This window comes from Microcebus murinus, chromosome 4 (assembly GCF_040939455.1).
Source record: "Microcebus murinus isolate Inina chromosome 4, M.murinus_Inina_mat1.0, whole genome shotgun sequence".
Lineage (NCBI taxonomy): Eukaryota > Metazoa > Chordata > Mammalia > Primates > Cheirogaleidae > Microcebus > Microcebus murinus.
In genome coordinates this window covers 13,942,256-13,956,792 of record NC_134107.1, presented here as the reverse complement: position 1 = coordinate 13,956,792, position 14,537 = coordinate 13,942,256, and the positions used below count along the sequence as shown (strand labels likewise).

The 14,537-nt window shown below is 61.8% G+C and overlaps 1 protein-coding gene across 3 annotated transcripts in view; it reads right to left on the bottom strand.

Annotated features, from left to right (window-relative positions):
• RAB3IL1 (RAB3A interacting protein like 1) overlaps nt 1–14,537 on the bottom strand; it is a 36,540-nt gene that overhangs the window by 7,874 nt on the left and 14,129 nt on the right. The window contains exons 1-5 of one of the 3 annotated variants that reach the window (XM_076001824.1): nt 12,346–12,594; nt 1,564–1,813; nt 1,089–1,184; nt 915–992; nt 44–262 (exon numbers count right to left, since the gene is read on the bottom strand). In XM_076001824.1, coding sequence (XP_075857939.1) covers nt 44–262; nt 915–992; nt 1,089–1,184; nt 1,564–1,813; nt 12,346–12,497 — 795 coding nt within the window. In that variant the 5' untranslated portion in view covers nt 12,498–12,594. Of the gene's footprint in view, nt 1–43; nt 263–914; nt 993–1,088; nt 1,185–1,563; nt 1,814–9,818; nt 9,997–12,345; nt 12,595–14,537 lie in introns of those variants that run through there. The other 2 variants (XM_012778259.3, XM_076001826.1) reach the window with 2 other exon arrangements.

Sequence of the window (14,537 nt, the reverse complement as noted above, 5' to 3'; positions counted from 1 at the left end):
CACCTCTTTGCCCTCCCTGTCTGGGGTGCCCCGCTGCCCTCACCTCTTTGCCCTCCCTGTCTGGGGTGAGGGTGTGCCCCGCAGCGGGGCACAAGGCAGGGCAGAGGGCACTGCTGGTGCTCTTATGGCGCGAGTGGCCCTTTCGGGGCCCGGCCTTGGTGGGGCTCAGCAGCTGTGGGTGGAGCTCGCGGTTGGGTGAGGCTGGTGTGGATGTGATGACCAGTGTCTTCAAGGCTGTCACCTCCGCCTGCAGCATGTCGATCTGGACAGGATGGGGTGGCCGTCAATCCTGGGCTTGATGCCACCCCAGCTATCACCACCTATCAGCCCAGCTCAGAACAGCATGCCCTGACAGCAACTAACACCTAACCCTGCACGTCACCCTTGCAACAGCCTTCAGGGCAGGGACCCAGACACCCATTTTACAGATAGGGAAGCTGAGGCTCAAAGACCAGACATGGCCCGCCCGAGGTCCCACTGCAAACAGGCCTCTGTCGAGAGCAAGCGTGTGGCAGTTGGCTGGGCTTCCCGCTAGAGTTCTGGGGCTCCCAGGAGCCAGGAATGGCTCCGGCCTCACATTTCACAGGTGGGCAACCAGGCTCAGAGAGAGGGAGCTACTTGCCCAGGCCCACACAGCCAGGCTGAGTGAGGTTTCTGCTCTGTAAGGCGGGGCTGGGAGAAGGGAGAAGAAATTGCAATGACCACAGGATCCTCCTAGCCCCTGGAAGGATCCAGAAAAGTCTCTGTGACAGCACAATGACAGTGGAGTCCCGGGGAGCTGGGCCGTGTGATCTCAGACACCCCGCCCTGCCCTCCCTGGGCCACCAGCCAAGTGAGGTCTGGCTGGGTGTCCAGGGCCAGTGCTCGCTGGGCCGGGAGGCAGGCTAGCCTGGGCAGATGGGGACCGGCCTCACCTTGCCCCGAGCCTCCTTCAGCTGCTTTTCTGATGCTGCCTGCTTCATGTTGGCTTCTCGAACCATCTTGTGGGCTTCCTGGGAAGAGGGCAGCCCCAGTGTGAGTGACCAGGAGCCGATGGATGTCTGGGTGACCCACTCCAGGATGCCCCCCCCCCCCCCCGGCCAACAGACCTCAAACAGGCTGGCCGTCAGCTCCTCCAGCTCCTGCTCCAGCTGCTCCCGCACCTTGGACAGACGCTCGCATTCCTCGTCCTTCAGCTTCAGCTCCTAGGGGCCAGGGGGCAGGGGCTGTTAGCCCTGTGGGGGGGGCCCAGGCCTGGCACAGTGTGGACCAGGCCCACCTGACCAGGCTCTGTCCCCCCGGTCATCTTACGTGGGGCTCTGGCCCCAAGCTTGCTTCCTCTAGGGACATGAGGCAAGCCCCTGCTCTGCACTATGGCATGGAGCAGGTTTTCAGGTAAGTCACGAGCTGTGGACGCCAGGCACTTCCCGAGTGCCCAGCACAGGCCTGGCGAGAGGTCGGCCTTGGCGAGGGCGCGATCTCACTCCCTTTGGCACATCTCCGGGCACTCAGAGGGTGCAGCCCGCGGCTCTCCTAGGCCGACTCCTCCTGACGGAAGCCCCCCACCTGCCCGCAGGCGCCCACCTTCTGCGCTCTGTGCAGCTCCTCCTTCAGGAACTCGGAGCCCTTCTCGCGGATCTCCATGGAAGAGCTGCGCAGGCGGGACACGTCCAGCTGGGCGGCGGGCCCCTCCTCACCTTGGGGCTCCTCCCCTGCAGAGGTCTCCACCAGAGCTCCTGGGGACTCCCTGCGGCCTTTGCAGGGGCCCACGCTCTTCCAGGGGACCGGGACGGCTGGGAGGGGCGGCGGGAGGCCCTGGTCTGGCTGGGGCGCGCTGGAAACAGACAAGAGGATCAGACGGCACAGGGTGGGGTCCTGAGACCCGGAGAGCTGAGTCCGGGAACCGACGCGGGGCAACGCACCGGCCACTGGGGTCTCAGTGTCTCCATCTGAAGATTGGGACACTGCCAGCTATCATCAGGGTTGTCACAAGGGCAAATGACCAGGCACAAGGTCTCTTGGGGGTAAAGACAAGGCTCATTCCTCTATCAACCACCCGCTTCAGCCAAGGCCTAGGGCCGTGCTGGCACACAGCAGGTGGGGAACACACGGCTCAGCTGTGCACGCGGGTGACTGCAAACGCGCCAGGGCGGAGAACACGAGTCTCTGCTCTTATAAGGTGGAGCCGATTCCCAGGACCTTACCTCAAAGTTGATACCACAATCAGGACGTGTGTCAAACCTTGGCACCCAGGACTTAGGCGGAAGCTGCCTCCATTGACACAGTTAATGCAAATTCCACCCCTTTGGGGCTGGACCAGAGAGGAAGGACGGGGCCAGGGCAGACAGGGCCGGGGCAGGAAGACGCTGCCAACAGCCTGGGCAAGGCAGACCCACTTCCTGCCCCTCTGAACTTGGCGGGGAGCAGTCCTAGCTTTCCCTGGCCTGCCTTGTGACCTCAGGACCCACACCTCCCTGAAGGGGAAGACCCTGGAGGCAGAGCAGGGCCTGTGCTCCCTTCCCGCCCCCATCCACGCTCCCCCCTTGGAAGTAGACCCTGGAGAGGGAAGGGAGGGACAGGGCTCGGCCAGCGGTGGTTTGTGCCAAGACAGCACCTCTGGACTTGCTCACTCAGCAAAAGCTGGAGGCTCCTGAGCCAGCAGCTTCTCAGCCGCAGCGGCTGGGCCGGGGGGAGGCCGGGCCCTGATATCAGTGGGGGAAGTGGGGGGAGGGGGCTGAGAGGCCCGCACAGGACAGGGCAAGACCAGGCCAAGGAGATCATGGGACTCAGGATAGCAGGGGAGGAGGTGTGTGTGTGAGTTTGGGGACTGGTCCCACTCCTTGTCCTCAGGACCTTGGAAAGGTCACCAAGCAGCCCCCAAGCTTGTTTCTCCCTTGGTAATACAAAGGGACAGCACCCAGAGACCCCACTCCCAACCCTTCACATGGCCCTGTCTAGTGGCCCAGCCCGGCCTGCCCTCTGCTCTGGGGCTGGCCCAGAGTGTGGCCTTAGGCTCCCCGATGGTCCTGCCTGGCAGAGACTGGAGCCTTGCTGATCCAGGGGGGACACACATCCCTCACTCCACCAACAGCGTCTATGCCACACAGGGATAACAGCCTTGCTGGGGAGCGGGGGCTCTTGTTGGCAGGAGCTCCTGAGGCTTGAGGGGCCACAGCAGCCCCTCCCCTGCCCCAGCAGTGCTGTGGCTGCCCATGGGCTGGGGTCTGCAGCCAGGCACTCACACTGTGCCAGACTCTACATAGGGGCTCTGGCCACATTATCTGGTTTAAAACTCTCTCCATAGCACTCGTGGTATTATCCCCATTCTACAGATGAGGGGACAGAGGCTCAGAGAAGGGACTTGCAAGGGTGCTGGGACAGGTGGTCAGGTTTTCAGCCCAGGCCCAAAGCTTCCCAGCTACAGGGGAAGGATGGTGGCATGGGGGTGACTGTCAGAATTGGTGCATCTGCCTCACTATCAAGGGCTGCTGGGCCCAGGGGACTCGGAGGCTCCTCTTTGGCTGTAGCAGGGAAACCTGACCCAATTCCAGCCCAAACTGGCTTCTCAGACTCTGCTCGGGCCCAGAAACCACCTTTCCAGGGGGGTGGGGGTGGGCTAGGGGAGCTGTGGCCAAGAACACCGGCCAGCGTCAGGCAAGCCAGGGTCCACGCCAGGCTCTGGCCTGGGGTACGCAAGCCCCTGGGAATGTCACTGCTGCCCCAACTGTAGGATGGGGCTAAAATCCCATAGGAGGTGCCCTAAGAATCAAACAGAAGTCACCTGGCATGGTGCTGGGTAAAGTGTTCAACCCACAACCACATTCAGCTAAGACACCCACGTGCCTGCCCAGGCTCTGGGTGTCACAGCTGAAACCGTAGGCCCCAGGGGAGGGGTGCCCTGGAGGCCTGGAGTCCAGCCCCATTTCCTCAGCTGGGAGAGGACATCCGTAGTCTCAGGCTGGGCTGAGCGCAGCAGACCCCACCGTGGAAGCTGCCCACTTTGACAGAATGAGCGAGAACTGCAGGCTAAGGGCAGGGGGTGACCCGCAGGACAGCACAGAACATGGGGCAGGATCCCAGCCCTGGTGCCTTTCCCATGGCTAGGACCACCCCGCCACTGCCTAGACCCCTGGCCTAGGACAACCAAGCTGCTAGCGCCTCCCATGGGGGCTGAGCTTCGTCCTCCAGTGTGGTGTGTGTGGGCCTCTGGCCACAGTGAAAGACTCCAACTCTCTCCTGCTGGTCCCAAGGGCATGAGCTGGAGGTGTGGCTGGACAGTCCCCACCATTTTCCCAACAGGCTCTCACTTCAGCTCTCTGCTGGGGGCTGGGGGCCAATTCTGCAGCCGGAGGAAATAAATGGTGGTCCAGGGGGCCTGAGACACCGTCGCCGTTACATCTCCCCCTGCCCCCAGTGCAAAAGCCCCAAGTCAAGTCCTAATGGCAAGAAATGTGGGAACAGCAGGACCACCCAGCAGCCACCAACACCCCAACGCCCAAACTAAGAGTGGCAGGAGCAGCAGGGGAAGATGCCCTCTCCCCACCCCCTGCTTGGAGGGTAGCTCAAATCTGCAGACCCTTGGCCCCGTACACTTCCAAGCTATATGAGGCCAGCTCCTGTGACTCAGAAATTTCAGAGCAAGGAGGGCCCCTAGGCCCCTTGGGGCCAGTCCAAGCCAGAATTCTCTATCTTGCACACACTCATCCTCCCAGACCAGATACCCCAAAACCTGAGCATGAACACCTGAGGTGGCGGGGAACTCAGTGCTCAGGCAGCCGGACTAGCAGTCAAGTTCTTCTACCTGACATCGCCCCCTGTCCTCTGCCTAGGTCCACTGCCCTGTCCTCTGCCGCCCCATGCCATGCAGAAACGGAGTCCAGCTGCTGGGATGAGCTGCACACGCCCCTCGGAAGGGGCCTGCTTGGAGTGGGTGTCAGTAAGGTCAAGGTCAGAGGTACACGGGGCAGCCAATATCCCTATCTGGAAGCCAAGCCAGCTCCCACCATCTAGAGCCCAGGCAGTGCCCACAGGAAACCGCCACTGGGTCACTTCCACAGGAAACCCGCAACAGGGAAAATGCAGCAATCACTGTCCTTGCCCACCAGGCTGCCCTCCGAGGGCTGGCAGGGCTTTTGTCCCTACCCACAAAGCCCTCAGTCACTCAGTAAGGCCCCTGGGCCAGGAGGAACTGGCCAGAGGCCGCTCCCAGGGCCAGAAGGGCCCGAGTGGCTCTCTGAGGGTTCCGACCCTTCCCAGCCCAGCCTGCCCACGATCAGTGCCCAGCACGGCCCTGTTCAATCATCGCTCGGAGTTAAAGAGCCCCTGTGTTAGTGGGCACAATGGGGTCATTAAATAAGTGGGGGCAGGCAGGAAGGAGTGGCTGAGAGGGGGCACTGCCCAGGGCCCCCGGCCCGAGCTCCAGGGGGCTGCAGAAACCTCAACCCAGCTCCCAGGGGCAGTGCCACAGCACAGGGGCCGGGTTTGGACTCACATCCAGCCTGGTCCTGAGAGCCCTGAGGCTGACAGCCACATGGGACCAAGAGGGTCCCCAGAGAGGTTTGTGTGTCGACTCTCGGACCAGCCCGCAAGCCCAGCAAGACTCAGCCTACAGAGAGGGGCCAAGGCTTCAGCCCCAAACCCACAAGTACGTCAGGTTCCCAAGGTCTTGGCCACATCCCTGTCAGCCCGCCGCTTGGAGTGTCCACAGGTGTCATCGCCTGCAGGCTCCTGAGCACACTGCAGGGAGATGTCCCCCAGCCCGGGATGAGACACCCAGAGAGGGATGGTGACTGGCTTGAACACACAGCAAAGACATGGCAGGATGGGAACTGGATGCGGAGAGCAGACACAGCACGCCATGTGACCTGTGGCCCAGAGGAAAGGGGATGAATGGTGGTTTCAGAGAAGTGAGCAGGATGCAGACGGGGTTTGGGGAAGTTTGAGACAGCACCCAGTGGTGCTGGTGCTGGAGGTGGCGCCCAGCACTGCCACCCAAGCCAGGCAGGGCCTGGGCTCACAGGGGACCCACGGAGGTGCCAAAGACCTGAGGGGAATCCTGGGAGGACCAGCGGCTGATGGGGGCAGAAAAAAGTAATTATAGTAAGAACTAATTAAGCTAACTACAATCCCAGGAAAAGATGACTGAGAACAGTGGTACCCACGACAGAATGAGGAACTGGGAGTGGGTCTTGCAGGGACGGGAAACGGGGCGGCTGAGGCATTTGGGAAGTGGCATGTCCTGCAGCAGGATGAGGTGACAGCTGTTGGGAGTCACCAGCTCAGGGAAGCAGCCACAGCCTGGGCCTGGCTGAGGGCTGACAGAGGCAGCCGGAAGAGAGTCACACACCTCAACGGAAGAGTGCCCAGGACAGGGGCACTGGGACACAGCTGTCTTGGGTCTTGCTGAGGTTAGGGCTGGAGTTGGGCCAGATCCCCTAAGCTCAAGGCCAAGAGGGGCCAAAGGGACAGGCGGGAGGCAGGGTGGGCCCACACCCCTCCCGGAAGGGAGGCAGGTGCAGGGGCGGGGCGGCAGGTCCTGGTAGGAGATCTGCAGGAGGGGAGAGGTCAGGCACAGCCTGCGGATGGGAAGCAGGTGGGCCGGGCCAGCCCTCTTTGCCACTGCTCCAGGCGGCCGGCTGGCCCAGCCCAGCCCAGCCCAGCCCTGAGAAGGGAATGCGGCCCTGTCTCTCCCCTGGGAGCCAGCACAAGGCCTGGGGGCAGGCGGGGGGGGGGGGTGTCTCACTCCATAGCAGGTGCAGGGCAGGGCACACGGTCCTTGCCTAACATCTGCCTGAGCTGTCCCTGCACATTTAGTCCAAGAAGAATTGTCTAAGGCCTCAGACATCCAATGTGTGTAGTGAGCTCCCATCACGTGCTGGGCACCCCACCCACCCTGATCCATCCAGTCTGCAAGACAAGGCGGCTTCTAGCAGCAATATCGCTGGGTCTACTTCTCCCTACATTCAACTTCAGTTTGCACCTCCCTCCCCCGCCCCCCTCTTCACTTCCCACGGAATATTGGGCACAAATCCCGTGCAGAGGCTGGGAGAGTCCAGGACATGCAGGACTCTAATGAGAGTCTGTGCCCACACATAAATGTGCTGACTGAGCAACAGTAGAAGATACCCCCACCTGTGGAGAGGTTAGTGTAGACAGATCTTGGAGCGCTTCCAGGAGGCAGTGACAGTGAGGACTGTACAACCCTTCTGCAATGCGGAAGACTCCCTGCCTGGCCCTGGAGGCCCCAGGCCATATTTCAGAGTCTGCAGGCAGGAGCTCCCAGGTCCACATCCCTTAGAGTAGCCAAGGATCAGAGCAGTTAAATGATTTGCTCCAGATCACACAGCCAGCCAGTAAGTCAATGGCACCTGCAGCCCTGGAGCCCCCCACATCCTGCTTGCTGCAAAGACACAGTCCCCAACCCCTGGGAGGCTAAGGTGGTCTCATCTCAGTCCTGGGCAGGCCATCTGAGACTGGCCTTCCCTAGAGATAGGTATGATCAGCCCCATCTCTCAGATGGGAAAACTGAGACGCAGGGCTGCTGCACCTGCATCATGTGGGAAACTCTGGCCTCTGCTGACCAAGTCCCAAGTGCCCAGCGCTGGGTTAGATGCAGAAGTACCCACAATGCTGTCCTTACCCCATCACCTTGAAGCATGCTTGGCACCCAAGACTATGGACATGTGACACTGTGGGGGATGGGGAGGGGAGCAGCCCAGTTTGGAGTCGGGGGCACCTTAAAGTCAGACTGGAGCTGCCTCTGTGTTCAGAGTTCAGGGCCCATGCTTGGGAGTCCCAGGGAGGAGGGTCCAGCTGAGCTGCTACTGCCACCCACCCCCAGGAGAGCAGCTTGGGGCCGGGGCTAGGATCGACATTAACAGAGCACAGCCACCCAAGAGAGAGCTCTCAGTTCATTTTACAGGTGAGGAAACCAAGCCCCAGAAACATCAATAGCCTGGCCAAGGTCACCAACTCCTAATCTCAGACTCCTAGTCTACGATCAACAGACCAAGTCTACACCTGCCCAGAGCTGTCATGAGCTCCTGGGGGTCACAAGCACAAGCAGCTGAGTCAGAGTTACCTGGGCAAGTATGACTCTGAGCAAGGTCCCTCCCACCTGCTGCTGGGATCTGAGTGAGCTCCTGGGACACCAGGCCCCCAAGGGGTGCTGGCAGCCTGGCCCCTGGTCCCTTAATCCCTGCCTCCACATCCAAATGAGGGGTCCATAAAATGTAGTGCTCAAGGAAATCCCAAAACTCTGCCTCTCACCCCTTAAATGTCCAGCTCTTCACTGCCCCTCATCCTTTCCATCTGCATGTATGAAGTATTGACTGTGTGCTTGGCACCCAGCTAGGCCTTGGGGGATCCAGAGGTACTATGGGAAGTGAGCCATATTGAGGTTATGTGGGGTCAGCTTGGCAGCCAGGTCCATCCAGAGGGTCCTGGGGCTGTGGCAGGGAGGCTGGACTGGGGCCCTTACCCAGGACCTCGAGTCTCTGACTCCTTGAAGTGAGCATCCATCTAGCGGTGGCTCCCAGCTCTGCCCGGCCCTGGCCTGGGTGCCTCCAGGGAAGGGCATTCACTAGGCAGGGATCACTCCCACCCCACAGACCACTTCATCTAGAGGCCCAGAGAGGGAGGCCATACACTCAAGGTCACACAGCAACTCCGTGGCTGTGTTTTGCCTGGGTCCTCCCAACACAAGGGGTCACAAGCCTCCTGCAGCCCAGGCTGCCCCTCAAATGCATTTAATTCCCCCCACCTCTCACTCCACACCTCCCCACCCCACATCACAGGCAAGATTGCCCCAACCTCTCCAGGCAGCACAAACCCACTTCAACCACTTTCTCCCGGAGCCCAGCCTCCTTCCCCCCAGGGCAAATCCACCTTAACTCTCCCTTTAAGAGGCTCAAGCCACTCCAGCATCACCCCTACCAGAAGCCCACCCTCTCAGCACCCCTGCTGGGAATGAAGCCTCATTCCACCCTAGTATCTGGGCCCCAGCTCTGCCAGGTGCAACGGAGTGAGATGCTCCCAGTTTGACCCCCGGGGGGGGGGGGGGGGGGCTTCGCTCACTACTTCCCTGCCCCTGTGAGGGAAGGGAAGTAGTTGGGTCCTGGGACCACCCATCTGGCCCAGTTCTTTACAGGAATACAACCCACCACCCACTCTGGCCACATTTCCTCCAGGACCTTGTCTTTCCAGGCCGTGGGGAAGAGGAAGTGCTCGCCCAACTCTGGGAAGAGCCCACAACCTTCCTGCACGCACAGGGCAGCGGCCCCACATCAGCCTGGCCGGGAACTGGAAGCTCCTCTGAGAACCAACGGCCTGCACAGACGCGGGTACTGGGGCCCCGGACCCAGGACCGGAGTCTGTGCTGCCGCGCTCCAGGATGCAGAGAGGTCCCACCCACACCCGGAGCCCCCACAGGGAGGTTCTGCCAAAAACTCGGAGCGACCTTGGCAGAGACCCAGCCCCTTTCCCAACTGCACGGCTTTCCAGGAGTTCCTCCAGCTGGGGCGGGGGCGGGGGCCCCTCCTCCAGAGGCGCCCCCAGGTTCGCTCTGGCGCGCGGACTCCCCGCCCCACACCTCTTCTCACTCGCGCGCCGGCTGAGCCGGGGTTGGCGCTGTCACGGCGGGACGGTCAGCGCCCGCCTTCGCGCTCCCCACCGCGGGACGGACCCGCCGCCCCCGCCCGGGTGTCCCGCCATGTCCCCGGCGCGCCCGCGCCCTCGGCCGCACGCCGCGTGGGGCGCAGACGCCGCGGGACCCCCACCCTCCCGCCCCGGGAGGCGGCGCGGCCCAGACCCGGCGCGGGACGGCGAGCGCGCGGACCTACCCGCTCCACATCCCGGCGCCTCGGGCGCCCGGGCGTCCGCTCCCCGCGCCGCCGCCGCGTCCTCCCTGCGCGCCCCGCGCCGCGTCCCCGCCCGCCGCGACTCCGCCCCGGCCGGCTGCCCGCCGCCTGTCAGCCTGCCCGCCGCCCGGTGGGTCTGTGCGGGTCGAGCTCGCCGCCCCCGGCCCGGCGCCGACCCTGCCCTTGCGGGTCACGTGGCGAGGGGCGGCCCGAGGACACGCGCCCGGCCCCGCCCCTCCGCCGGCCGCGCGGGGACAGTGAGCCGGCCGGTGGGGGAGGAACCCGCTCGCCAGCATCCCGCAGCCAGCGCGGCTCTCAGACTGTCCCGCGGGTGCCCTCCCTCCAGTCACCCGCCGGCCCGCCCGCCCGGCCACCCCTGCTCTAGAACCTACAATGGCTCCCAGGCTTTCAGCTCTCTGATTCTCACACAGACTGCACGCAGGCCAGCTGACCTCTCCCACCCCCTCACCTGGCCCGGAGCCAGGTGCTCCTTCCCTGGGCTCTGTGCTCCCTGGCTGCCCCTGCAACATCCTGCCTGCTGGGAAGCCGGGTGGGGGCAGGCCCCGAAACAAGTTTTCCGAGTCCTGCTCTCGGAGTGTTTGTCCCCAGGGAGCAGCCACCTCGGCCCCACTCTCAGCACCCAGCCTCCTGCCTCTGAACACAGGGCCCATCCTTGCCTTTGCCGGGCGTCTGCCCGCTAGAGAACGCCACCCTCACCCCCAGCACACCCTCACACACCTTTCCGGTCCCATGTCCTCTGTAAAACCTTTCCCTGAATCCCAGACCTCTGGTCTACCTGTCCCCCAGTCCCTCTGTCCCGCCTAGCATGAGCTCTGACCACTGGCCTCAATTTCAGCTGAGCCTGGATGGGGTGAGAGCAGAACCCGCCTCCCCAGGGCCTGCAGCACCACCCTGGGGCCGGCGGGGCCACCCTGCCTGCGGGAGGAGTGGGCTATGGGGGAAGCTATTTCCCCTTCCAGATGCCACCAGAACTCTGAGCACTGCTCTTCCAGGCTGACCTACTCCGGGGCCCCGGGCTTGAGTTTGTTAGATCTTCATGTGGGGACACAGTTCATTCACTCGTTCTTTCATTCAGCCACCCCATCTGAGCATGATATGGGCCATGCCAGGGTGGTGACCCAGAGGGAAACTGCACAGACAGGCTCTGCCCTCCTGGGGCTCCAGTATGGCGGATGGGGGGAGGCACACAGCCTCTACTTCCAGAGCCACTGCTTGCCTATGGCACACCTTGCCAAGTGAATGATGCCTTTGTTCAAAATAGAACACAGTGCTCCTTTCTCACGTGGGCACAGCTCACACCAAAGTATAAGACTTGGTGAGTGGAGGCCAGGCTGGATTTCATGCCTTGCTACCTCCCTTGTGCAGTGAACAACCTGAACAGCCCTCTATGGCATCCCTTCCAACTTTCCAGAATCATTCAGTCCAGGCCTCCCCTGCCCTTCATCCTTCAGGGCAGTTGTTTCCATGACTAGGGCTTCCAGAGGGCAGGAACCAGCTCCTCCTTGGAGCTGTGTTCCCCTACCCAACTCAGCCCAGCTCAGGATCTGGCCCACCCAAAGCAGATGTCAACATATGTTTGTTGACTTGAATCCTTCACCAAGTAAATCTTGAGTAATTGCTGTCTTCCTGCCTCTTGTTCTATTCACCATTTAGGGGAAGGAGGAGAATATGGCAAAAAGAAAGCCCAGGAAAGGGCCTTTGCCCTCCAAGGCTTCACAAGCTGAGACAGGAGACAAGTTGAGGCCACCCGGACCAGGGGGAGATAAAGTGTGGAGGAGGCATCAGCTCAGGGCTGCGGCCCCAGAGGAAGAGTCCTCAGCCTGGGAGGGCTGCCACCCCAAGCACAGGCAAGCCTGCGCCCCAGCTGATAAGGGTGGGCTCAGAGAAGTTAAGGAACCCGCCTAATACCCCACAGCCAGGGGTGAGTCCCCACACACCAGTTTTGCAAAAAGACTTCCCAGCAACCAGAGGCCTCGCTGGCAGCCGCAGCTGGGTGCAGTCAGGTGGCTGGGCACCTACTAGATGCCTGGCCCAGCAGGTGGGGAGGAAGAAATAAAAGACAGTCTTCTGCCCACTAGCCACTGCTGTCCCCACCCTCCCTCCCTCTGTCCCCTCCTGTCATCCCATCCCCACCTCCCAGCCTGGACCACAGACCCTTGGCTGAAGGCAGATGTGGAGCAGGAGACCGTGTCAGCATGGATGACCCAGGCCCTGATTCTGGACTTTAGTCTGTCCGCAGCTCCCTGTGTGACTCAGGACAAGTGTTTTGCCGTCTCTGAGCTTTGGTCTCCACCTCTGTACAACCACCAAGTTGGACAAAACAATCGGAGCCACCCCCAGGTACTGACCCTGTAGGAGGTTCTGGAAGTTCCTCATAGCTCCTTGCCAGTCCCCTGTACTGAGATAGGCTTCTCACACCCCCTCCTCACGCGGAGTCCTGCAGAGTGGCAGGGTTCCCCTCCCCTCCGCCCCCAGAGCCCTAGCTCACCTGTCTGTGCCCCAGGGCTCCTCTCCCAAGTTCCTCTCTAGTGCAGGGCACAGGCCTGATGGCGCATAGCAGACAGTCCCTGAGCTCATGGCCAGGAACACGGGGCACGTCCCGCGGGCAGGGCACCTGGCGGGCTCCTCAGGGGAGTCCATGCTTGGGGGACCAGTCCGATGCGGGGGCCTCTGGAGACTACCAGGAGGGCAGGTGGCAGAAGCCTTCTCCCCACCCCCAGGCTGAGCCTCGCGCTAACCTTTGCTATCTCCCAGGAGCAGGCGCTGGAGGGAGGCACCTCCCAGACAGGCCTCATCCCCTTAAACCCCGTAATTATTAACTCCGGTGGCTCATCGGACAGCAGAAGACAGTGGGGCCCTCCTCTCTGGGCCCTGGGCCAGGGGGGGTGAGACATCCTGAGGAGGGGTGGGGGGTCTGAGGCCCCAGGCTTCACCCGGGCCCACGCTGGGCCTGCCTGTCCCTCCCCACCAGACTGGTGCGGGAGAGAGCCTGTCCAGCCCTGCCCTCTCATAGCTGGCTGTGAGGCCCCAGGCCTCAGTATCCCCTTAGAACTTCTAGCCACCCCTGCCGAGGGACAACTGAGTGTGGCAGTTAGGATTACAGGCCTAGAGTCAGCCAGGCTGGATTCAATCCCACTTCAGACTGTGAACCTTTGCGCATGTCAGCCTCTCTCTGCCTCAGTTTCTCCAGCTGTAAAATGGATGCTAACAGCTGCCATTGCCTGGACATGCGCTGAACCACACCATCCCCTCTTCCTGGGACCTCCACCCCATCCCACTCCTCACTCCTACTGACGAATTTCTCTTTTGCTCCTACCCTCTCCTCCAGGAAGCCCCCTGTGGATTGCTTTCTGCTGGTCCCTCAGACACAGGAGTCATGACAGATGCCCCATGGAACTGTCAGACACTCCCACAAGAACTGGGTGACTCTGTGGGCAGAGGCTGGCTTGCCCCCTTGCCCGGCACATGGTCAGCCTCAATCCACCTGTGACATGGTTTCAATGTGCCACCCTGTCTCATGCGGCCTGAATTCTAATCCTAGTTCTGCCGTTCCCTGGCTGTGTGACCCTGGGCAAGTCACTTAACCGCTCTGGGACTCAATTCCCTCATCTGTAAAATGGGATCATTCTCCCCTGTGAAGTAGTGAATGGCAAAGAAGATAACCTTTGAGAAGCGTCGGCCACAGTGTAGACTGAAAGCAGAGTTTCCTATTCCCTTCTCCCTCGACTTCCCTCTTCTTTCCCCTCAGCCTCTGAGTCCTTGCTGGGAAGAAGCCGCCAGTTCCTCACACCCTGCCGGCTGAGCGGCCGGATAACAATATCTCCCACTCGGCTTTGGGCTTCAAAGCTCTCAGCCTAATGCGAACCAGATGCCGGCCTCCCTCTCCTGGCAGCGAATTTTCCGTGGCCTGCTCCCACCCCCTTCCTGTTTTTGCTCCTCTCCGATCCCCCTGCTGAATTCTCCCGTGCCCCCACCTTCCTCTGCCCTCTGCCCGGCAACCTCGAGGCCCACCTGGAAACAATTAATGGAAAACAGGATGTGTGAAGGGGGGGTCTCGCCATCACCCCAACATGGCAGGAGGGGAAGGCGCTCAGCCTGGGGGGCGGCGAAGTGTGTGGGAGTTGGGCCCTCCCTGCCAAGCCCTGGCCAGCCACCCCAGCGGGGGGAAACCGAGTCAGAGTTGCTGGGGACTGTATGTAGAGAGAGATGTGTTACTTTCCGGACATTTAAACACAGCCTGGGCTGGATGGGAGCCATGAGGACCTTGTCCTTGGCTGTGGCTTCTTAGAAAAACCAGAGCTGGAAAAAACTCCCAATCCTCTCCTCTTGCGTATGAGGAAACTGAGGCTCGGAAACTCACCCAAGAGGCAGCCCGGTCTGGGCCTGCTTGTCAGGAAAAGCTGCAGCCCGAAGCCACCTCCCCTTGAGACGCTTGCTGTCTCAGCGTCATTCCTGCCTGCCCTTCCCCTGCCGCCCAGCCCAGGCAGGATCAGTCACGAGGGGAGGGTCACAAGACCACCACCCTCCGGCCCGCCTGCGGGCTGCTGCCCAGCCACCCCTGCCACAGGCTGGCCCGCCGCACAGCACACCTGGCAGCCGGGTCTTCCGCAGCAGGGGCCTTGGGCAGGCCCCAGGAAGGGGTGTGTGTGAGTGGGTCTTCCTTTGTGCCCTCAATCCTGT